Source organism: Sphaerodactylus townsendi, linkage group LG03 (assembly GCF_021028975.2).
Source record: "Sphaerodactylus townsendi isolate TG3544 linkage group LG03, MPM_Stown_v2.3, whole genome shotgun sequence".
Taxonomy (NCBI): domain Eukaryota; kingdom Metazoa; phylum Chordata; class Lepidosauria; order Squamata; family Sphaerodactylidae; genus Sphaerodactylus; species Sphaerodactylus townsendi.
This window is the reverse complement of record NC_059427.1, coordinates 129,120,150-129,145,551: the sequence shown is the minus strand read 5'-3', so window position 1 is coordinate 129,145,551 and position 25,402 is coordinate 129,120,150. Positions and strand designations below refer to the sequence as shown.

The following is a 25,402-nucleotide window of genomic DNA, read 5'->3' as shown; positions in this document are numbered from 1 at the left end:
AACAACAGAATCATCAATTGAGAGAGCATGAAGGAAGGAGGGTGTAAGGAGCTGGAATTCTTGCAAAATGGATGATTGACTATCATATTTCTGAGGCAGGAGTTACTTAAGTACCTCCACCCTGAAGGTGTGGAATGGAAGCCATTTCAGCAAACAAAATCACAATAAGCTATTGAGGAAATGTTGAGGGGGATAATAGGGAGATTATAGGAAATGCTTGCTGGGCTGGGATGAAAACAATCATAAGTTTAAAGCATGGAAACGAAACTTGGACAGAAGATAGTAAGTGCTCCAGAGGTCCTTCCGTGAGCAAAATGCTGCAAACAAAATTGGAAAACTTCTCATGTAACATTTTGTGGGCACTTCAGCAACAAGTTTCCTGATTTTCATCAGCTGATAAGTCATCCAAAGAGCTGTGGAGGTTGCCTACAGGGATATAGGAAGTACTAATCCTCTACCTCGGCCTCAAACTACAACAAATCTGCACCCTTCCCACAATTTCAGGCCAGATCTCAACTTCTGTTACACAGAGTATCATACATTTTGGGTCCACATGTGATGTATACATTATCCGTCCTTCTATATAATGTATCACAGTCAGTGGACTCACTGGACACAGTGTGTAACAGACTTCTCTCTGTGATACACCTCTGAAGATGCCAGCCACAGATGCAGGCGAAACGTTAGGAACAAGATCTACCAGACCACGGCCACACAGCCCGGAAAACCCACCACAATCAGTTGAATCCGGCCGTGAAAGCCTTTGACAAGACATTATCACAGTCATTGTTTCTTTTTTAAGCTAGTAATTATGTCTGAATGGCAAAGTGCGAAATTCAGTCATTTCCCTTAATTTCTCTCCCAGTTATTTATTTTCTTGTTAGTTTCTGTTCAATATTCAGAATTTGTGCATATTACAGGAAAAGGATCTTGAATGGGGAAAACATGCAAAAGACCAGTGACGAAAGACAAGGGCTGGAGATAAACAGTAATTTGTTTCTTTCAATGGTTCAGTGTAGTATGATAAAAGCATCACTGTCCATGGTGTGTCCACTTTTACTTTTGGTGAACAGGTTTTTGAACAGTTTCAGAAACCTGTTTCATAAGAGACTATATACACCAGGACAAAAGTAATGTGTGTGCATAGACTAAAGCACCAACACCACTTTCAACATTCTTAAAACAAACCCTTAGCTGAAATTCATGAATGTGACAAATTGACAAAACTCTAGTTCTGTTGGTATGCATTATACGAACAGTCTCCAACGTGGCTGGGCTCTGGATACTTGAGATGCTGAAAGGGGTTGTGGGGTCCACTACAAAATGGCTGCCATAGGAGACACTTCAGTGCTTTCCTTCCTGCAGGGGCAGAGGGAATGGACTTTGCGAGCATTCGTTTTTCATTCATTTTTGAGTTTCGAGTGTTGGAACTCTCCCAATGAAACATTAGGAAGGGGACTGGAAGGTGTCTGTGAAGGAACTTGAGAAAACCTTCTGATAATAGCTTACTCCTATTTACCTAACAAAAACAAATTGTGGTGTGGCCACTGGCAAGAATCCGGGATACAGAAATCAAGACCAATAGTGCAATGCTTGTGAACAGCAGGTTTTTATTGGGGGTGGGTTCTGGACATGATAGGTGTCCAGAGGGTGGGATGGGTTGCCCTGGCTAGGAGCATAAGTCATTTATTCTCCTCTCATGTTATTTTCATGCTTATTTCCACTTCTCATAATGGGGGTCGCTTCACACTTTTTTTCTGCTGGTGGTAAATTTATTATGGCTAAATAGTATCAAGCAAATATACGCCCCTAATGAAGGCAAACCAAACCAAGCTATGAGCTCAAATGCCTTTTATCCTTTAAGCTACCCTGTCTGGACTTCGCAGGAGACAGCTGGAGATTGGGTTTCTCTCTCCACCCTAGCCTAGTCTGCACGCACACCCCATGGATCCCTTGAGTTGGAATCAAACAAACCAGAATGCTGACATATCTAGGACAAATGAGGACAGCATAAAGAGACCTCTTTTTTTTGTTCTACCGAAGTGCTTCATTCTTTGCCTGTATCGGTCAATTTCACACAATACCACAGACATGCAAGTTAAAACATGGAGAACATATCAGGTTCTAGGTAGGTAAGAGACAAAGCTGTCGCTATTGGTGTACCTTTGAGAATATCCTAATTCAAAGCACCACAGAGATCCTCCAATTCTACCTGAGTAACTTGAAGGAAGATGGACGGGATCTAAACATAAGCAACTGAAATGTCCAAAGAATTTCCCACACTCCCTTCATTTCCCCTCTATCTAAAAAAACTAAAAATTCCAGATTTGCCAGAACAGGTGTTATTGTGGAGCACTGTGGGCTTATCACAGAAAGTCATTCTGGCATCCATAAATTGCAAAATACAGATTATGTGTCAAACTTTTTGCAGTGTATGGTGGTTGAGTCACCGTTCTTCAATGCAAAATAGCAGAGCTCACCCCATGCCTTGCCCTGCTGTCCCTTGGCTTCCCACTTTTTCCTACTTCTTCACCTTGATCAGCGAATGGTAGACAGGCTTAATGATGATATGCAGGTGCAGAGAATTATCAATGAGGTATTCAGAAGTGCGCTTCTGCAAGTCGGCGTGCATCAGGAAGTCGGGCACTTCATCTGTGCTCTGATGGAAGCTGTAGGCATGTTTGACAAAGACTTTGCCCTGCTGCTTCACTCCCACTAAGATGGTCTTCTGGAAACTGACCCCAGCAAAGTCCGAGCTGGTTGTGGCTGGAGTGATGACCAGCCGAGGGCGTCCGTCCTCAATTCTGATGGACTGAATGGCTCCCGAGACGGAATCGGAGTAGACAGGACGCAAGCTGACAGGGAGCCACCGTGGGGAGAACAGGACGTTCCAAGTCACCCGCTTGGAAGAGTCATGATTGCTGGGTCCCAGCTGAGTCTGGAAACTAGTGCTGCGGTCATCCCGAGCTGGGTTATTAATGACCCATTGGGAGCCCCAAGAGGTGGAGAGGTAGTTGCGAGGCAGGAACATGCTGCAGTTGACATCAAAGTACTTGGCAAAGTGGATGGGGGAGGCAGAGTGGAACTGGAAAGCCTGGAAGAGCAGGTCCTGCACAGCGTTGTAGTGCTTCACCATCACCAAAGATTGCTTCTGCAGGTGAAAGAGATGACTGGGGGAGATCATAGGGTAGCGCATAGATCTCAGCATCTTTTCCACTACTGAGCTCTCGGGCTGATGCTTCGCCACCCATTCCTCCACAGCGGTGTACAATTCCAGTTCACTTTGAAGGACCAGGTCAGAGCGTTCAAGCAACAGCAGCAGCAGCTCTACGCTCACTGAGGCCCATTCGGCAGTGCCCATCACAGCGGAGAGATTCCAGGCCAGGAACTGGAGGCAGCTCTCCTGCAAAGCCTCATCTCCAATCCGCACTGCATAGTGATACCAGCTCACCACGTGGCCCTGGTTTGACTCGATGGCCAAGTGATTCTTCATATATTCAGCTACGCCACGCTGTAAGCTGGAGACACGATATTTGCTAGCGAGTCGGTGAAGAGGGATGGCTTGGTGGAGGAGGATGGAGATCTCGCCGCAGTACAGATACCTGGAGGAGAGAGGCAGTGTCAATTCCTCTTGACCCTTTTTCTCCTTCAGTACCCCTTGAACAACGGTCATGCTCACTACCTCCTCCCTCACTGCACACAGCTTCAGGATCCCTCTCAATTCAAAGATACATAACCACAAGTCATAACATTTCTCATCAGATTTGACAAGAGTCTACCTTTTCTCAGAAACAGAGAATCTAACTACATATTACAAGCAGACACATGAAATGACAATCCGCTTCTTCACTGCAAAACAGTTCTGGTATTGGAGAGTTGCAACGCAGAAGCAATAGGATAGAGAGGTGTTTAACCTCTCTTCCTCATAAGATTCACCTTTAAGATTTACCTCATAAGATTTACCTCATGAGGTCCACCTTTAAGATTTACCTTATAAGATTTACCTCATAAGGTTTTCTCCATAAGATTCCAAATGCTACTTACTATGGTTGCCATCTCTGCACTAGGAAATTCCTGGAGATTTTGGAGGTGGATCGATTGTCATAGTAGGAGATCTCTGGGTGCCACCTGGAGGTTGGCAACTTTACTAGTTACCCTTCCAAACATGAATCTAGAATCTAAAATTTTGCTGGGGGAAAAGTGACCATTGAAAGCAGAGTTAAATATTCACTTCCCACAGTGCTTCTCCCATTCATTCATTCCTAAAGCTATTTTGCAAAAAGTTTCCAGTAGGGGATTTATTGAAGAAGAAGAAGGAGAAGAAGAGTTGGATTTATATCCCCCTTTTCTCTCCTGTAGGAGACTCAAAGAGGCTAACAAACTCCTTTCCCTCACAACAAACACCCTGTGAGGTGGGTGGGGCTGAGAGAGCTCCGAGAAGCTGTGACTAGCCCAAGGTCACCCAGCTGGCAGGTGTGGGAGTGTACAGGCTAATCTGAATTCCCCAGATAAGCCTCCATAGCTCAAGTGGCAGAGTGGGGAATCAAACCCGGTTCCTCCAGATTAGAGTACACCTGCTCTTAACCACAACGCCACTGCTGCTCTTCATTCACATGTAGCATGTTAGGCTCTCAAAGCATAATGGAATTATGCCAGTGGGCCTTAAGGGTCCAGAAATCTTTAGGCTCCTTTGCAGAGAACATTCCCAACAGCAGCTTAACACTCCAGCAAACCCAGGCCACAGGAACAAAACCAGAAAGCTTCTGACATTTCTTTCTTAGTGTTAAAAAGCAACCATGTTGCAGTGGTGCAATTAGAATTACTTTGATAAAAGGTCCTATTAGGATTGCCAGCTTTAGGTTGGGAAGTCTTTGGGATGGAACTTGGAGGCATGATTTGGGGCTGGCGGATGCGGGGGGGTGGGGGTGGGACAGTGCTCACCAGGGTACAATGTCATGGACTCTACCTTCCAAAGCAGCCATTTCCCCCCCACCCCCAAAGAATTGATCTCTGTAGCCAGGAAATCAGGTGTAATTCCATCAGATCTCCAGGCACAGCAAGGAAGTTGGTAACCCTAGGACCCACACTGAATAGAACAGCCTTAATGTCCACCATGTTTTCTGCACTGTTGTGAATCACATTAGGAATTAAAAGCTGAGATTTTGGTACATCAACATGAAAGAATTAACATACTTATTGTGATGGCTCCCAAATCTAGGGAGTAAATAGAACTCGTGTTTCAGCTCTCAGGACTGATTAGCCAGTGGGAAGAATGGTAAGGGTTTTCATGGACCTGAACATAATTAAAATTCCAATCGGTGATAGGAACTGAGCTATACTACCCCTTGCCCAAATTTCTCATTTATGTTGAAATGTACAGGCTGCTCCCAGTTTATTACATTTTTCCTCATATACAGGAGATCTAATAATTTGACAGAAAACTGAGACTTGATCAGAAAACCAGATTCTGAGTTATGTATCCTGCAGTTACAAGCACAGCTCTGATGACATATTTATGACTCAGGTTGCTGAGACAGACCCAACCCCCCCCCCCCCCCGACTCTGTAAAGCGGGTCAAGCAGGTGGAGAGAAGGGAAACCCTTTCTAATTTGGGCTGCAAAATCATTAATTACAGTTTTTTAAAAAAAAAATCTTTGTGAGAACCAAAATACGCTTTATTTTTTATCAGGTCAGGAGCCCCAGACCCGACTCATTTTCATCACAGTCACACAGCAGCTGTGAGGAACTTTATTAAAGCAACACAAGTTACAAAAACTAACAATCCAACATACATAGTTGAGGTCAATATCAACCCTTTGATATTGACCTCAACTGTGTATGTTGTATTGTTATAGTTTCTGTAAAAGTAGAAACTTGTATTTTAGACCTGCAGTGTGTTTAATTGATTGTCTACGTCTTATAATAAATATTTGGTTGATTTTATTTATGTTACTTAATTTTTCGTGAATAGTATATATTGAGTTAGGGCTGAGTTTTGTTTCCCCTTTGCCCTGCTAGGGTGCATTCATTGTACAGTGTGACATCGCTTCCAGGGAAAATTGGAAGTAATATCATATTTCTCCAGGAATCACTGGAAACTTTATGGTAAAATTATAAAGACCCATTATATATGGAATGCTTACCTTGGGGCTTTTCGCTGCACAGTGGGACTGTAGGGGGGGTCTCCTCACATTTGCCTGCTTACACACCAGAACGCACTCACTTCTGCCATGCAGTTTTTTTCTGCAGAGAACTCTTCTGGGCCTCTGCTTCTCCTTGTTCTCTTAACTCTGCTCATCAATTCAGTCTTAAAGGCACAGATCTCATCACACCCAATTTGGCTGGATTTGCAAAGGCTTTTTAATCACTGTTATATTGATATTTCTATTAATAGTCATATCAATATTATAGCCCTTCCCAAAAATAATCCCCCCCAAATGAAACAGCCAAACTAATTCCCTGCTGAAGAAGGCGACCATGCCTAGACCTGATATTCAATCCCCCTCCCCTACACACACACACACTTCCTGCTGCTGCTGCAGCCAGAGCAGGAGAGATTTCTTTTCAAATAAAGGTGAGTTTGTAAAATTTATAAAAGCCCTCCTGGTCATCAGGGAGGACAGAAATAGAGCAGGGTAGGTGGAGTAGAGCCAAAAAGAGACCCTGCTTGTTTTGTTCCTTGGAAAAACCAACTCTCTCTTCTTATTACATCAAGATATCAATAACTCAATATGGGCATTTAGAGAAGGAGCCAGCAACATGGAAGGGGGGCCAAGGGGGAAGGTATGGATGGCAGTGTGAAGGAGTGAGAAGAGTGAAGCTAGGTAGGCTGGCTGTGGGAGGAGGGAACATGACTGGGGCAAAGCTCTACTCACTGGCAAATTTGCCCACTCTGGCGGCAAAGAAAATTAAAAGTCGCTTGCTTGCCACAGAGAGAATGGAAAGTGAAAGCAGCAGTGGCGTATCTGCCTGGGAACAGGGGGTATCCCTTGTCCCCAGGCACCACTAATCTGGTCATGTGGGGGATGCACAATTGGCCCCCCAGGTGACTAGGTCCGGTGCGAAGACGATGAGGCAGCAGGAAATCCTGCTGCTTCGAGGTCTTCAAGCTCCCTTGGCCCTGCCCACATCATCGACATGGACAAGGTCAAGGACACCCAAAGATGCCGCCCCCACCCCCTTCCCCAGGAGAGCAGAAGAGACTGCTGTCTTCCGTCAGGTGCTTTTATAAGCACTGAGGTTGGGGTGGGGCGTGGGGCGTGGGGCGTGGGGCGGGGTGGGGTGGGGCCACACACCCCTGAGCCCCATCCTCAGCCTCAGTGCTTATAAGAGCATCTCTCAGAGGACGGTGGATAGCAGTCTCTTCTGCTCCCTGCAGAGGAGACGGCAGAAGCAGGGCTGCCAAGCTCCAGGAGCCCAGGGGAGGGGGGGGTGGCTCGAGGTGCAGTGTGTGGGGGGGGGGGTGCCCAGAGACAATTTGTCTCTGGGTGCCATTTCCTCCCAATACATCTCTATAAAGCAGGGCTTGAGAAAATATGTCCATACAAGAATTTTTGCCACGACGGACTTTCGCCCCCTTTGCATACCAAACATCTTGAGCACAATTGGCCAAAGTTTCCAGCAATCCCTGATGCAGCATGACATTTCTTTCTGGTTTTCCAAGAGAGTGACCTCAAAGTGTGCACACAATTTAAGGTGCAAGCATTAGTTTATTTACAAAACTTTTGTTGCAAAGCAGCTGACTGTTCAACTCTGACTGTGTCCAGGATGTACTTCATCTGTTCCTTCCTCATTTCTTGTTGTCTCAGCAAGTAATACTCTCAGCCCTGTGGCTCACAGGCAATATTGCCCCCAAAGTTAGCAAGGCCCAGCCAGGTAGCAGGCCATTAAGAATGACAGAAGAAAAAGATCTGACCCTTTTGCCAGCTGAATACCCACAGGCAGGGCTTATAGGTCCCCCCAGCCAGCTAGATTGGGAAACTCCTAGAGATTTGGGAAGGGAGGTGCCTGGGGAGGGCAGGAGCCTCCATGGGGTACAATACCATACAGTCCACCCTCCATAGCATCCCTTTTCTCCAGGGGGACTGATCTCCATAGTTGGACGTGAGCTGTAATTCTGGGGGATCCCCAGGTCAAACCTGGACTCTGGCATCCGTAGCCTCAGAGTCACGATGGTTGTCCTTCAGACCCATTCTGACCCGGTCATGGAGCTCTCACAATGCTTGAGGGAACATGCAGTGGCACTCTCCTACCTGATGAACTTTTCAAAAAGGGCAGCACTGTCAGGTGACTCGTGCAGGGTCAACATTGTTTGGTTGTGGAGGAGGCTCTCGAAGATCTCACTTTGCAAGCTGAGCATCAGCTGGTGGGTGTGGAAGACTTTGATTTCATCGGAGCCAGTTGTTCGCACCCGCAGGGTAGTGTCGCTGGCATTCCCGTTGTGCAGGAGTTCTTGTAATTGCTGCAGCAATGAAAGGGAGTGGTTGATGGTGGCCACCGTAGAATCCCCACCAAGCTCTGCTTTCTGGACTGCAGGAAAAAGACACAAATGGGGCATGAGTGAGAAAATAATGACAGCACTCGTTTTATTGATTTCTATGAGGTAAAGCTAGGTGGGAAAGCACTGGGAAATTAAAACCTGTCTTTGTCCCAGGAGTGTGGTTTACTGGTGAAGGAACATTCCAGTCAATTTGTTCAAACTTTCTCTATTTATCTCTATGATTATACTGGATGATCCCAATCTTTTAAATGTTCCTTGAATTTAGGCTTATCCTCCTCAAGGTGGGGCCTTGACTGGAGTTCTCCCACAATTACAGCTGATCTTCAGAATAGCAACAATTCTTGCAACAAACATCTGAGAGTAGGAAATTTTTTTCCTCCCCAAACAGCTTCTAACCTTTACAGTTACACATTTCTGAGCAGGCCCGGCTTCATAAGGCCCTGAAGATACTCAGTCACGGGCAATCATAGCCCACCACAGCTGCCAGCAGTGATTAATACTCCACCTGTGTTGACTTCAAGAAACACTCCAAGCTAATGCCACCCACTGTGTTCTTCTTTTGGCAACTGGAGTTTTAAATTCAGACCCTTGGGTTAAAATATATACATATTTCCCTAGCACATATGCCTGGAATCATATTGCCTCCCCAGTGTTGGTTGCTTTTCGCCATTAAATTCTTCATCGGGAGAACTGGTCATAATCCCCAGCATTTAATTCCTCATTGAAAGTAATAGATGTGATGCACTTTTGGGGTGACATGTATCCACTTTTCCCCACTAATCATAATGTCCCTTTGTTTGTTTTCAGTTATTTCATTCAACAAATATGATTACCCTAGTTGAAGCATGGTAGTGCTATCAGTAGAACATACAATAGAGCCAGTGTGGTGTAGTGATTAAACGCAGGTAGCCTCTAATCTTGAGAACCAGGTTTGATTTCCCACTCCTCCACATGAGCAGCAGAGGCACAAGTCGTGTACATGAGCAATGGAGGCACAAGTAGTGTACACAATTTGTGTAGCATTTTTTAATCTTTGTCAAGCAAAGCATCTGGCCCCCTACTTATCCCATGCTGATCTATGCAACAGTCACCTCCAGGTAAGACTACTGCAATCCACTCTGCGCAGAACTACCCTTGGGCTTAATCCAGAGACACTAGCGGGTCCAGAATGCAGCAGCAAGAGTCCTTATGGGGATCTCATGGCAAGCAGAGGTTTACGGACCTCGGGCGCATGCCTTTCAGTCACGTGGGGGGGCACTGGAGGCACCCCCACATGACTGACAGGCATGCACCCATGGTCGACCCCCCCCCGGAGCCGGCCTCCAGGGATGCACAGGGGGAGGGGAGCTTCCCTCCCACCCAGGTCCCTGAAGCCCAGCTACTGGTCTACCAAAAGCCTGGGAGAAAACATTTACAGACCTCATGCAACATGCTTTTAAGAGACCAGGGGTGGGGCAGTGGCAGGGCCACATCCCCATGGGGCCACACACCCCCATGGTCACACACACCTACCGGGTCAGGAAACATGGTGTTCATGTTCCCCAGCTTGCAAAACCACATACCCATGAACCTTTGTTAAATATGCATATTATTAATTAGCAAAGGCTTATGGGTTGAAATATGCTCACCATAACTTGAAGGCAGATGTAGCAGCCAACCCAAATGTCTTTTGGAAGTTGATTAATGAGGCTATAAGCCAGTGGTGGGATTCTATTAATCTATCTACCGGTTCGGTAGATCCCCCCCCCCCATGCCTCACACTTACCTGGCTGCTGTGGCAGGGGCCGAGCTTCTATCACTGCCAGGCTTTCCTGGGTGTAGGGGTGAGCCCGCGAACCCAGCAGAACCGTAGAAAGAGCGCTTGGAATGCCGGTGCCGGCTACGGCCTTCTGGGCGCATACGCTCCCCCAACCCCCGCTCCCCCGTGAGTCACGGGGTCATGAACTGCCTGACTCGCGGTCACCAGGTGTCCCATACAAAGGGACAAAAGGGCTCTTGCCCTCAGGTGAGGATTAGACCCAGACGCGGATGCTTCCTCCCGCACGTAGCAGCCCGATGAGATCATGCAACACATGATGATCTCCCGTTCTCCCGCTCTCCCGACCTCCCGCTCTCCCGCCTGCCCGACCCCTTTACACGCCCCCAGTGAAACCCTAATAAAAGGTGCGAGGGGCGAGCACATGGCAGAGTTGCCAGGATCACGGGATCCCGCGCTTCCTGCTACTGGCTCTCTCCACCAGATGAAATCTCCGCGTCTCGTCTCTTCCTTGGGGCCTCGTGGGCAAGACTACACCTGGGGGTCTGAAATACCCCAGGGTGGGAAGTGAGGGGCCTTTCAAAGACCCGCAGAAGCCTCGGCAGCTGGTTTCTGCAAGGCTCTAGTAGCCCCCTTGCTCCCGCTTGCCATGGTGGCAGAGCTCTAACAGTACACTCGCATTGCCTTTCCTGGGGTGGTGGGATGCAGCCGCTTTGGCGAACCAAGCTAATATTTAACTACCGGTTCTGCCGAACCAGTGCGAACCGGCTGAATCCCACCTCTGCTATAAGCCCTGTAGTATATAGGCCCTATAGTATAGGGTCAAGAGGGAGATTTATGTGTCATATTTATCTTACTTCACGAGAAGAAACATTCATCAGCTTTTTTTAATTCCTCTGTCCCCAATCCAAAGGTACCAGATTGTTTGTTGGCTTCAGAGTGGCCTCTAGTTACTACCAGTGAAATAATCATCTTAATTAAAGATGTAAAACTCCATAACTACCTGATCTATGCACTGCTGAGCCCTTTAAAGCCAATCCAGTGAGGTGGGCTAGAATCCTTCCTCCCATGTTTTCCATAATAAACAACTCTGAGATGATGCCTGACTCTTGGAAATGGGCCATAATTGTTCCAGTCTATAAGAAGGGAAGCTTTTTGGATCCTCCAAATCATCGTCCCATAAATCTACTAGCTGTAGTGGAGAAACTTGACATCACATTCTTGTATAACAAATTATCATCATGGGCCTATTCATTTAATATTCTGGAAATAGAACAAGCTGGCTTCCACAAGGGGCAACCATTGGATGGTCATAGTTTGGTCCTATGACTGCTGGTTAAAAAAGATACCACAATTAAATGTGGTACTCTGTATGCAGCCTTTACAGGTTTAAAACAAGTCTTTGACTCTATTATCAGTAAGCACCTTTGAGGAAAATTAGAAAAAAAAACCCTTCAATTGACAGAAGGCTACTGTAGTTTATCTGGCAATTATACTCCAACTCTGGCTCACATTAGAACAGGAATATATGGACAGTTAACTGAAGAAATCATCCAAAACACAGGGGCTAAACAAAAATGTTTATTGGCTTCTCTTTTATTTAACTTATATATACATTATTTGACTTCTTTTCTAGCACCCTATTCATCCCATGCTCTCATACTGGCAGATCAAGCAAAATCACCAACTGTTATAGGTAGATCATTCTTTGCTCCTTTCCCCCTCTTCAATAGGGCTCCATAAAACACTTGACTTTTCTGATTATTGTCTGAAGAAGGGCCTATCTTTTAACACCCCAAAATCTCTTCTTCTCTCCACAACAGACATCTCGTGAGGTAGATAGGGCTGAAAGAGTTCTGAGAGAACTGTGACTAGCTCAAGGTCACCAGCATGTGTAGGAGTGGGGAACCGCTCTTAATCACTACAATATTAAGCTTAAACCAAATGTTTCAATAATGCCCTAATTTGTTTTTTTCTGCACCAGAGGTAGGAACTTTATACCTGGAGCAAAGCTTTTAGTGCCAAGGTGCCCCCCCCCCCCAATTACTGTACCATGCTGCAGTCTTGATCAATGAATTTGTGTCCCTTTGGAAAAATAGATTGCAGCTGTTGGGTTTTAATCCCAATAAGGTGCACAAGAGGAATGAAATCAAAGCATGTTGATCTAAGTAGTAAGAGTTTGCTTAGTTGCCTTTTGGCTTGATCCCATATAATTCCATTCCACAACATATCTTTAATTTAATGGTACATCAATACAGAAAAGTGTTTTCACATTAGTTAGGCTGAATGCGTTTCCATCTAAGGTCACCAAAGGATGTTTTGTGGGCATTTCCTATTCAGATAGAAGTTGTGATTGTGGCTGTGCAGACACTCCGGTGTCCTGCTGTTGTTGGAATGATCCAAGGCAAAAATATTTAGGGCAACTTTTATCCTATAAATCTTATTTTTCCCCACAAAATTTAATTCAGTAGCTGCAATCTGACAAAGATAATAGAATTACATTATTCGCAGCTAAATTTCTGCAGGTGGTAAAAGGGATTAATTTGGGGGATTATATTAGTGTACTGCTCCTGGTCTTTTGGCTGCTTAAGCAATATCATGTAAGTCAAATAATAGAAGGGGGTCAACTGTGGGTTTGCGCTTCAACAGAGCTCAGACCTTTAGGAACTGATGCTCAAGAATAAAATACGCTCTCATGTTTTACTCCCCAGGTTAGGTCTCAAGGTTACAAAATTCTGCTTCCACTCCTAAGGAATTAAACTGGAAGAGTTTTCCGAGCTGTGTGGCCGTGGTCTGATGGATCTTGGAACAAGATCTTGGAACAAGATCTACCAGACCACGGCTACACAGCCCGGAAAACCCACCAGAACCAGTTGAATCCAGCCGTGAAAGCCTTTGACAATACATTAAATTGGAAGAGTTATTGCTGTGTCAGAGGTGGAGTCTGCAGTTTAAAGCTAAACCCAGCTGAGACCAGCCTTGAACTGCGCATCCCACAACTCCATGTGGGGTTGGGAGAGATGCAGCTCAAAGCTTGCCCTAGGTACCATCTTTAGAAGATACGCCCTGTGGCGATCTGGTCTTTCAAATTGTGCTTCCTTGGTACTTTACAATAAGTTCCAGAATTTACCCTTGTGGATCTTAACAAGTGTACTTTGGGTGCCAAAAACTATGGCCACTTGACACTTTGAAACTCTGCTCTGGATAGAGTGGAATCTGTGCAGCTGAAGAACAGTTCGGATGTGGTAACACATTGCTCTGCCTTTTGCTTTAGACCAATATTATTTTCCTGTTTAATTATTCCTCTAGGGAATGGGTTTTATTATTTTATTCATCGTGGCTAGTGTTCTCTTCTGTGTATTCTTGCACAATTTTAATATTAATCATACCTTGAGATGTTTTACTCACTCTGCAAGTGATCTACCTCGCAAGGCTGACTTTCTTGTTTGCACTCCCAGGCAGGCTGGAAGTCTGCCCTTTGGCTTCTGGTTGTTGGGATAGACAAAAGGGATGGTGGCAGTACTTCTGAACTGGGGGGTTTGGAGTCAGACCCCAGGATTCTTTGCTTTGTTGGGTCTTCCCCTTATCAACATATTCTATGGATCATTAAGGCATCCTGACACCCTCCAATGCAGCCATTTTTCCAGAGAACTGATCTACACCATCTAGAGGTCAACCGTAATTCCAGAGCATCTCCACACCCTATCTGGAAGTTGACAGCTTTGTGTAATGGTTAAATGGTACCACATACCATATACTCTAAATGTAGCAACTGTCAATCCTGTTTTAAAGGTAATATCCACTCCACATTAGATATCTAAGGAATGAAAAACTCCAATATCATTAATCCCTAAATATGCAAATTCCATGGATTTAAAAACTGCATATATGCTTTTTTTAATACTTGCTGTTTTTTAAATCTTTGACAGACTGCAGTAAGCTTTCCAGACTTGCACCACCAAGCCTAAAAAGAATGCCTGCTTTCTCAAGGATTTTGTACATCTTACCGCTTTCAGCAAGACCCCCAAATTGCAAGGTTTGCAATTAAATCATTAAAAGTCAGTAACTTTTGACTGCCTCCAATCTCCTCACATTGACAGTGGTAATTAAAGTCACCCTAGTCCTCAGAACCCTGCCTAATGCTGGCGAGCACTTGTGGGTATCCGAGCATTCACTTACCACTCTTGGGAGCTGGGTCGGAGCCAAAAGCTTCACAGCCGTCATTAACTCAATGAAATCACTGCCACCGGATGAATTAAATTCTCTCACTGAGCCAAGTAACACTCCTCTGCCTCCCTCGAGAAAGAAAGCTTAGCCTGTTCATACTCTCTGTATCTTGGCATCGTCCTCTTGCCCAGTCCAGCTTGGGCAAGGATAAAAGGTTAAAACTCAAAGGCAAAAGAATCTCACTCCTCAGAACAAAGAGGCACAGAAGAATGGGGGAGAGCTACATAAAGGGGAGACGAAACCTGGCTATTTACATGAAAACACCACTTTTGTGGAAATCGCTTGAGAAAAGTATTGTGACTCTTTTGCTCCAGAGAACAGGCAGAAGGCAGGCACACAGCTGCAAAATACCCTCCCCCCTCTGTAAACTTCAAATTGCCGGTCTCCCTGTCTGTCTTTGTGTGTGGGCTTCATGTGCCCTTATTTCCATTTGGCTCAATATTTGCATAAGTAGCCATTCCGTAACTCCCACCATTCAACATAGGAATACTGGTCTGCTTATTTTACATTAAATAAAAGGCTCATTAGCACATTAATGGGAAACCACTTGTTTGCAGTCCCAGGCAGCCCAGTGGTCAGTGGTCATTCCAATTTATTGTAAACTATCTCACTCTAGTAACTGAATTTTTCGGAATGAAAAATTTATCCAAGCCAAGTTGTGAGATTTACAGTGCAAGTATACATTTCTAAGTCCACTGAAGATAATGCTCTTAGAAGAGTGTAACTCTGTTTAGGACTGCAATGTTAGTTCCCAGTTGGAAGCACAGGCTGCCATGTACATTAGCCAGATACATTTAGCAGGTAAGCAGCAGTAAGAATTTATACCTCACATAAAGTCCTATTAAATGGGGATGGCTGGAGCATATGCAATCCTAGTTTACTCTTTGGCACTCCTGCATCCACCCTACTATTACTACTTACGCCACAGTGAATTTGGCTCAGATATTATATCTTTTAAGTCCATGTCTTATCCAGAGTATTAGAAACACAAGCGGCAGAGTTAAACCAAGATGACTAGAGGATTGGAAATAGAGCCTTTTTGTTTAGTGGAAAGACCTGAAAATTTGGCACAGGGAAGAAGCAGGAAGTTAGCTGTGGATACATTCTTTTTAGGATGCAGTCCAATTTCCTCTTCCACAGGGCTCCGTGACATTGAGCATTGTTGGGCAGAGTTGAAGGGGCCAGATCTTCAAGATCAAGGTTGCAGGGTGCTCCAGCTGGACGCGGCTTGCTCACTGGATGCCCAAATTACACAAACCTATTGGATCGTTACTCCAGCACAGCGGTCTAGTAATGGGGGGAATTAGAGTGGGGGGGGTGTCTAGTAATGGGGGGAATTAGAATAGGGGGTGAGTAGAGTGATCTCAGGTTGTTTGTGTGATCTTCATGTACCTGGATCAACAATGTGGAACAATTTGCTTGGGAACAGCATCGCCCCACTGTCTGTTGCCGTAGGATACTTAAGCCATGAACAAAGATATGTTACCAGAATCATTGTGTTGCTGCCGCATTAGATACTCGAGGTCTCAGTTCTTGTCAGTCCCTTAAAAATTACAACACGCTTGGCTAACATACTTCTGAAAAGAGTCTCTGAAAGATACTTCCTAGTGCTGAAGTTCTACAATATGTCCCACTTGCTGACTGCATCGATGACTCTGAGCCATGCCCTGCCAACATAACTATAGTTCCTAATGACATGCCAGCAAACTCACCCCAGCATCATTCTCTTACCTGCTTGGACTGCCAGGCACAGCAGTGACAGTGCAGCTAAAGAGCAGGCCCATCGCCTGGGTGTGGCATGCCGGACCCCTGTTGCTTTCGCCATGGCTCTTTCTTTGAGCGTGTCCACCGAGGGAATGAGCCCTCAACAGAGCGTGCTAATGTGTCTGACTCTTTATGTAGGACACTGACTCTCCCAGCCCCGCTTGCCATTGATTGGTGGAAAACTAGTAACAGCTGTTACCAAGGAAACCACTTAAGATTGTGAATTGATTCCTGTGGGGCTTTGTGGGGCTCACTAGGCCGCTGGCTGAGCCTCCCTGGGACAGCACGCCTACCTTGGGCTCTCAGCATATCTACAGTCACATGCAGAGAACCCATCTGTGTTCTTTAGCCCAAGAAGTTTCTCAACTTCAAAGTCTCTGACAGCTATTAGCATCACACACTGTTAAAAACAAGATCAGCATGTGATGAAGGCAGTTCTGAGACAGCTGCAGTAACGCATGTACCTGTGGATAATGCATGTACTGTGGATAAAGCAGCCAGTGAAGGTTCAGCTCACCCACCCCAATTTCTTAACTCTTCAACAAAGTGTAGCTTGAGAAAAAGTACAGCCTGCAATTTTTGAAAGAATGTTTGCTTTGAGCTGTTCTGTTTCTTCAATATATGTGCTTATGTGTGCACAGACATCTCAGAGATTTCCTTCTTGTCACACTTGGCCTTTTGGTTTCTGTATGTTAGGGCAACAGCCCAGGAGAAGTGTTGAATGGGTGTTATTTCATTCAATGCATTGCATTGTTATATTATTGCACTGGACCCATCCAAGCTTCTCATTATCCTTCTTGAATTACTGAGCCCAGAACTGGACACAGTATTTCAGGAGAGGTCTTTCATGCAGTATTACATGCAGAATAGAGTGGTACAATTACATCCCTTGATCTAGACACTATACTCTTATTGATGCAGCCCAGAATTGCATTGGCTTTCTTGGCAGCCGCATCACACTGTTGACTCATGTTCAATTTGTGGTCCACTAAGACTCCGAGATCCCTGTCACATGTACTGTTGTCAAGCCAGGTGTCATCCATCATATATCTGTGCATTTCATTTTTTCTAAGTGAAGTGTGTTACATTTATCTGCGTTGAAATTCATTTTGTTACTTTTGGCCCAGCTCTCTCATTTGTCCAGGTCATTTGAAATTTTGCCCTGTCCTCTGTGGTATCAGGTACCCCTCTTAATATAGTGTCATCTGCAAATTTGATTAGCATGATTAGCATGCCAGGGTCAGACTAGAATCTAGGAAACCCATATTTGAATCCCCACGCTTTTATGAATGCATGCTGGATGCTTTTTTGATTCAGCCACACTCTTTCTCAGGCTACCCCACCTTACAATATTGTTGTGTGGATAAAATGGAGGAGAGGGGAACAGTAAAAGCCATTTTGGCTCCCCGGTGGGGAGAAAGATGGAATATAAATGAGGCAAATAAAGCACGTGGTAGCCACTCAATTGCAGAGTTTCTTGTATGAGACAATTGCAGCTTCCTGCCCAGTCTTGGAACTGAAATGGCTTTGATTATCAGCAAAGACAGCATACACAACCTGTTCTCTTCAATCTTTCAGTTTGATCAGTCCAGATAAGCTGCTGTGAGTTCATAATACAGCAGTCAGCCTGTCTGGGACAGAGTTGCACTCCCCATGAAAGAGCAGGAACTTGACAGTTCAAGACCTACAGAAAGGCTCATTAGCACATTAGATAAAGGCACTTTCCTCTGCAGAGCATAGTGCATTTAGCCAATTAAAGTAGTCTTTCCTAAAGGGTATATTGTGGCCACAATTACCTACACTCTGGCCCCTTCTGCACATGCAGAACAACACACTTTCAATCCACTTTCAATGTACTTTGCAGCTTGACTTTACTGTGCAAAATAGCAAAATCCACTTGCAAACAATTGTGAAAGTGGATTGAAACTGCAATATTCTGCATATGCGGAAGTGGCCTCTGATGGCATCCCAATTGGATTACTCTCACCCACTAGCCACTGACAAGCTCTCAGGATGTGACAAGATCAGCTTAACCTGGGCTATCCAGGTAAGGGTACCATGGAGCTTACAGAAAATATATCACTGGTATTTTAAAAATGCTGCCAGCATCACAATGTTAACGAGAGGAAACAGTCTGAGAGGCATTCAAAACTATATAAACATAACTATAAGTCATAGATTGTATTACAGAACTCCCTCACAGCTATGTATATGTATGTGAGAAATATTTCATTAGCCATGAGCTCTGCCCACTGTTTGTTAAAATGACTCCTGAAGGAAAGGCTATGGCTAAACTTGGGGGGAAGAAGTAGTAATCTAGCAACAAAGTCAGACCTGAAATACTATATAAGGGAGAGAAGAAAGTTTACGCTTTACTTGCTTACTTTATACAAAACCAGATCCGCACATAAATCCTGTCAGTCCAGACAGATACTCAATAAATGAAAATAGGCTAAAAATTTCCCCAGCTGTGACCCAACTGAATGCTGCATGGATGAAGGTCACACGCTATGTGTTTGAGCCTGAGGCAGGGATTGCACAGACTGTGTGGAGCAGAGGGCTCTTTGTAACTTTGAAGGTAAGAGAGACACCAATAGCAACCTTACCAAAAGCGGCATGATTGGTGGAGGTTAATTTGGTCATGACTTGTTCATGGCCCACAGTCCCCCAATACTCCTAATACAACTTTCATATCACTTTCATATACCATCACACTAAGTGCAGCCATGCCAGCCAAGCTAATAATAAATCACCTTCAGCATGACCCAAGCAGTGGCAGTGAACAATGTTTGCTCACAGCTCTAATGCCCAACAAGTGCTTGTTGCTCTTGGTACAAAGCATAATCTCTGTGCAAGGCATAATCATGCCAATAATCTTGTCTTAAGCACAGCCATGTTCCCGTCTTCTGTCTAGCCAGAAAAGCACACATTGTGCCATTTAGGTCCACAGACGCACATTGCTTCTGAGATTTTAGATATCTACTGATATAGGGCAGTAGGAGTTATATGCAGTCTGCACATCTCCTTTCCCGTAATTACACATACTCAGTGGGGATCTACAGATTACAGTAGTTATGTAGCACCTTGATTACGTTCCTTTTATTTTTTAACAGAACACAGCCAGAGAGGCTGTAATCTAAATGCCCTAACATGCAACAACTAGGCTTTTCTCTGGGACTGGTGTTATGCTGAAAATTCTCACATGCATTTAAGCAGCTTTTAACTTGCTGGGGGAACATTTTCCTCAGCATGAGAAAGCAGCAGATGAAATGGTGGTTTTTGATGGGAAAATTGCATGAAGAGAGAGTTGAAGAGCCCCACTGCACTTCAAGTTACAGCCCCCATGACTGTGTTCCGTTAAAAAAAACATTCAGGAGAAATACTCATGAAATTACACATAACATATAGTTCACCCTGCTGCTCAAATAGAGCAGTTTCTCGAATAGAGCTCCTAATCAGGCATGTCATTTGCCCACTTTGGTGAGGAATCTTCCGGCAGTCTGGATGGTCCTTGCAGTCCAGGCAAGTGGGAAAAACAGTGGAAGGGCAATAATGTTGTGTGATGCATCAATATCACATCAATATCACATCAGTATGTTGCCTGATGAACTGACACCTTGACAAGAAACTGGCACGTGGCCAGAGGGGCAGGAACTTGGGGCAACCTAGCATGAAGTGTCGTCACACTTCACTAATAATTGACAGAAATTTTGTGGTAAAACTGTAGGTTTCCCAGCAATTCCTGGAGAGGACTGAATTCTTTTCTTGATTTTCTTGGAAGTGGCATCATGCTGTCAGCCTGGTGGCTAGGTTTTTATTTTTCTCCCAACCTAGGTGTGAGCAGCAATGGGAAATAGGTGCAAGGGACTACCTGCCCCCAGTGGGGACCCAGCAACCCTACCTAGACATGATATCAACAAATTGCACAATGTCACATCTGCACCTTGCCCCATCCCAAAAGCCCCTGGGGTACCAAGCAGCAACTTCATGTCCACATTCGTAATGCACACAGGGTTGAGTTCCAAGAAGATTTCTGTCACCACAGTGTTCCCTTGTAGCCTCCCACCACTACAGCAGCCCAAAATACTTCCCAAAATTCTGTTCTGGGAACCAAGATCTGTAGGATGCTGGAATCAGAAAAAAAATTGTCCTCTCCTTCCATCCACAATGGTGACCAACCTCAGGTTAGGATCTGGCATTCCCCTGGATTTACAACTGATTTCCAGACTGAAGAGAGCTTATAGGAGAAGTGGTCCTGGACTTGTCTTAGCACCACTGAATAAAAATTGAAACTAACTGGCATGGATAGGGAGTGAACAAGCCAGTGCTTCCCACCTCCTCCCCACAAAAAAACCTGGGTGCCATTATCTGCTTAAGATTTGTGCCTGCAAATGCTAACCACATAATAGATACCAGCACTGGAACTTGCAGAGGTCCCATTGATGTGGAGGTGTTAATGCCATTGTCTCTTGGTAGGAATTCAGCTGCATTGCAAACAGTGCAGAAAATTCCCACATACAGATTTAAATCCTGATCAGGGAGGGTGGAGTGCTGCTATTTCCAGACGTCTGCTGAGGATTTAGGAAAAGAGCTTCCAGATGTTTGTTTATAGAGACATTTATAGTCCAATCCTGCCCAGATGGCAGAGACAACGATCTGTCTTAAGGATACCCACCATACTCAGATCTAGCTGTGCTATTGCAGCAGTCAGTTGTGCTTTTCAAGTATCTTCAATACCCTTCTGGCTCTGAATTTGCCAAAAAAATTATCATCTCTGGCCTTTTTAGTGAGGTTATTTTGGGTGCAGGATTTTAATTTGAGAAAAGGCTCTCACTGACTCAAGCCTGTAAATTATTATCCAGTGGCTTAGTGTAAATAATAAGGGGTCATAGCAACAAAAGAAGTTGAATTTGAGCATGTGAAGAAAGCATAACACAGTGGTGGGATTCAAATAATTTAACAACTGGTTATTTACAAACACCATTTTAACAACCAGTTCTGCCGAAGTGGTGCAAACCTGCTGAATCCCACCACTGTGATAACAGCTTTCTACATAACAGAAAATAGAAAGAAGGGGTTTTAGTAGGGTTGCCAAATTCTCCAGGCCACCAGTGGGTGATGGAGGGTAGTGTTGCCAAAGATCTGGGTTATTTCCTGGATATTTGGGGATAGAGACTAGGGTAGACAGAGACCTCAGTGGGGTACAATAATGCTTCATCCACCAAAGGAACCATTTTCTGCAGGGGGACTGATCTCTGTAGTCTGGGTATGAGCTGCTATTCCAGGTGTCCCCAGGTCCCACCTGGAAGCTGGGATCCCTAGTTTCTGGGGCAAAAGATCACTTTTAAAGACAAACATACATGTCCATGGAATAGTATGCTAGAAATAAAATACTGTACCTATTCCTGTCAGTCAGGAGCTCCACTACAATATCATGCACTAAAGTCTCCCTTTAAACTTCTTAATGGTCTTCACCCAGTAAGATGCAGTGGGGCTGAATAAGCCAAGCCAGTGATATTATGGAGGAGTAAACTTGTTCCAACTTTCCTGCAACTGTAGCAAAAAAACACCAGTTCTCAAACATGTTCCATTCAAACACCACTATTTTACCCTAAGCCTGCTGCTTCTGGGAGAAGTTGTAGAGCCACTGCAGGTAGGAGCCTGTCCAGAGGTGGGATCCAGCAGGTTCTCACAGGTTCCCAAGAGTAGGTTACTAATTATTTGTGTGTGCCGAGAGGGGGTTACTAATTGGTGATTTTGCCACGTGATTTTTTGCCTTAGTTACGCCGCTCCTCTCAGCAGTAGCGTGCAGAACTTGAAGCAGTCTAGCAGGAGGTGCACCAGGTGTAATGGCAGTTCAGCCAAGTGCAGACTGCTTCCCGCCCAAGGACTAGCCGCACGGCTGCGTCCTTGCCACTGCCCTGCCCAGGAATGCCTCGCCTCCGGAATGCCCGGCCACGCCCCTGTCGTGCCCCGCCCAGCCCCATTGGCGCTACGCCACAGTTTGAATCCCACCACCATGGGAACCTGTTACTAAATTTTTTGGATCCCACCACTGAGCCTGTCCCCACACCCCATCATCCCTAGAAGCCGAAAGCATTCACATTCATCATTGGCATGACTGGCTTTGTTGAATCAGAGAGACAATTTCTTGCTAGGAGAGGAGAAGCATAGGCAGAGTTTATTGAATCTTACAGTTAATCCTGAAATCATCCTGTCTACCAAAACATAAAACACAGATTTTTTTTAAAAAAAATAAGCTTCTTCTGGTGAATTATCTGTGTCATTCATTTCCAGCATGTTAGCATCAGGACTGTTATCATGCAGCCTTGACCTCTTGTGTGTAACTCCACCACAGCCGAGGGATAATTTTATTTCTATTTTAAGGGGAGATTCAACAATTTTGGCTTCGTTCCACATGCATTTACAGCCCTTTTGAAGCTTTGTAAGATCTGTAAGGAATGTCTCAATGTTTTCTGCTTTCACATCCAATGTGGCATTTCTAGTTTGGATTACCTGATTGCAGTTATCTACACAATTCATACCACACAGCAGCTACCTACGCAATTTGTACCACACAGCAGGCATTAACACAGAGACAAAAGATGTCGCAGAAAAAAAAAACTCCCTGGGCTGAACAACTTCTTGTTTTGAATGTTACATTTAATTTTAGGAGGTCTTGCAGTGCTAATTCAATTCCAGACAGGTGAGCTGCCAAAGGTTTTACACTTTCAACATTATCTGACCATCGTGTTTCAGACATACTATGAAGAGAACTGCCTACCGGTATGTGGTTTTTAAGAATGTTCCAGTGCTAAGTTGGGACTGGAACTAAACAAGTGGTAGATATTGTTGAAGGCTTTCACGGCCTCATTCAACTGATTGTTGTCGGTTTTCTGGGCTGTGTGGCCATGGTCTGGTAAATCTTGTTCCTAACATTTCGCCTGCATCTGTGACTGGCATCTTCAGAGGTGTATCACAGACACAGTGTGTAACAGACTTCTCTCTGTAATACACTTCTGAAGATGCCAGCCACAGATGCAGGCGAAACGTTAGGAACAAGATCTACCAGACCACAGCCACACAGCCTGGAAAACCCACAACAACCAAATGGTAGATTGAATTATTCCTTTTAAAAGGTTATTGCTTCAGGTATGCATTCAGCAGCAGCATTTCTACATAACCACAAGGTTAAAACATTATTACTGAGTACAGTTCTTGTATTTTTGCTTGTGTGCTATTGCTTCTTTTAGCCATGTTTGGACCCTTGTCATAAGTTTGAGCTCTACAATTACAGAGAGGAACAGCATGTTCTTTCAAAGTAACAGTTATCAGCTCAGCAATTTCTTCCCCTCTTTTGTTTGTACAATCTGCAAACTTGAGAAATCCTTCTTGAATTTCATCCTGCGTTCCTTTTAAAATTATGGATCTCAAAAGAAATATTTGTTCTCTATATGGGAATGTGGTGCAGCATTAACTATCGCTGCAAAATACTCTGCAAACTGCCTTTCAAGCAAGATATGTTGTTTCACAAGATTTGAGCGTTCTGCAATAAATTTATTTTGTGAGTCAGGAGATCGATAACGAATCTGAAGTTGCTCACCCCTCTTCTGTGACTCTTCTACACTTAACGCTTGCTCCTGAAGGATGGGGTCCCTCCTGGAAAGTAGTTTTATGAGTCCCCAAAAGTTTCCATAATTATGAATCAACAATGCATTGGGATGAACTATTGAAAGCCAGACCACATTCTCCTAAGAGTAAAACATTGATGATGTGCTTTAAAATATTGTACCACTAGCAGGGCACCCGTGCTTCACTACACATACTTCATCACAGGTTCTCTATGAATTTCGGCGTGACATTCAACATACTTCTTTACAGCCTGTTTGTGAACTTTGCGGTGACATGTAACATATTTCCTCACAGCCTGTCTGTGGACTGGGTTTGTTTTTGCATATTTTGCAGCAGCTTCCTGTAGTTGTCTTTTTCTAATGCAATGTGTTATTGCTCTCTTTCACCTGGTGGGCTCCAAAAGATGTCATGTGGAAGCAGCTGTTGTATTTTCAGGATGCAGAAAGGAAGTGTTCTGTCATTGGATGCTGATGAGCGAGAAGGCTTTGAAGAAGTTCAGGGAAGGGTTGAAGGGCAGGGAGCTGGACTGTACCGCCACTGCAGCATATTTCCTGGGGACTCATCCCGCCACTTCAGAGCACTACACCAAGCACAGGGTGATCAGAGGCCAATAGCAGTAAACTTGTCTCCACAGTAATAAATCTGATGTCCATAGGCAAAACCCAACAAATGTTTAGTAGTCCAAGGTGATAGTGTGGTTTGTAATGCATGTTGTTAGTATTTGGCTGTAGCGGTGATGTTAACATGAGGGTGGGTGGAGGAGTACTTTTTCACAGCCTGTCTGTTAACGTTGGGGTGACATTCAGCATACTTCTTTGCAGCCTGTTTGTGAACTTTGGGGTAACATGCAGCATATTTCCTCACAACCTGTCTGTGGACTAATGGGTTTGTTTTCACATATTTTGCAGCAGCTTCCTGTAGTTGTCTTTTTATAATGCAGTGTGTAAAGCGCGTTCTGTGTTTAATTCCTCTTCTCCCTGTAGCGGTTTCAGCAGAAAGGATATGTTTGCATGCGTTGTGGAGGGCGTTTGTGAACTTTGGGGTGACATGCAGCATATTTCCTCACAGCCTGTCTGTGGACTAATGGGTTTGTTTTTACATATTTTGCAGCAGCTTCCTGTAGTTGTCTTTTTATAATGCAGTGTGCAAAGTGCGTTCTGCATTTAATTCCTCTTCTCCCTGTAGCGGTTTCAGCAGAAGGGATAGGTTTGCATGCGTTGAGGAGGGCGTTTGTGAACTTTGGGGTGACATGCAGCATATTTCCTCACAGCCTGTCTGTGGTCTGATGGGTTTGTTTTCGCATATTTTGCAGCAGCTTCCTGTAGTTGTCTTTTTATAATGCAGTGTGTAAAGCGCGTTCTGTGTTTAATTCCTCTTCTCCCTGTAGCGGTTTCAGCAGAAGGGATAGGTTTGCATGCGTTGTGGAGGGCGTTTGTGAACTTTGCAGTGACATGCAGCATATTTCCTCATAGCCTGTCTGTGGACTGATGGGTTTGTTTTCAAATAGATTCACATGCATTGTG

The 25,402-nt window shown here is 44.7% G+C and overlaps 1 protein-coding gene across 1 annotated transcript; it reads right to left on the bottom strand.

Moving 5' to 3' along the window:
- Positions 1–1,593: 1,593 nt before the first annotated feature.
- Positions 1,594–16,340, bottom strand: BTBD17 (BTB domain containing 17). Its single transcript, XM_048488711.1, has 3 exons — positions 16,215–16,340; positions 8,253–8,529; positions 1,594–3,602 (listed from the first exon to the last, which is right to left on the bottom strand). The coding sequence occupies exons 1-3, from the start codon at positions 16,306–16,308 to the stop codon at positions 2,522–2,524; spliced, it is 1,452 nt and encodes a 483-aa protein (XP_048344668.1). The 5' UTR covers positions 16,309–16,340; the 3' UTR covers positions 1,594–2,521.
- Between the last annotated feature and the right edge of the window lie 9,062 nt (positions 16,341–25,402).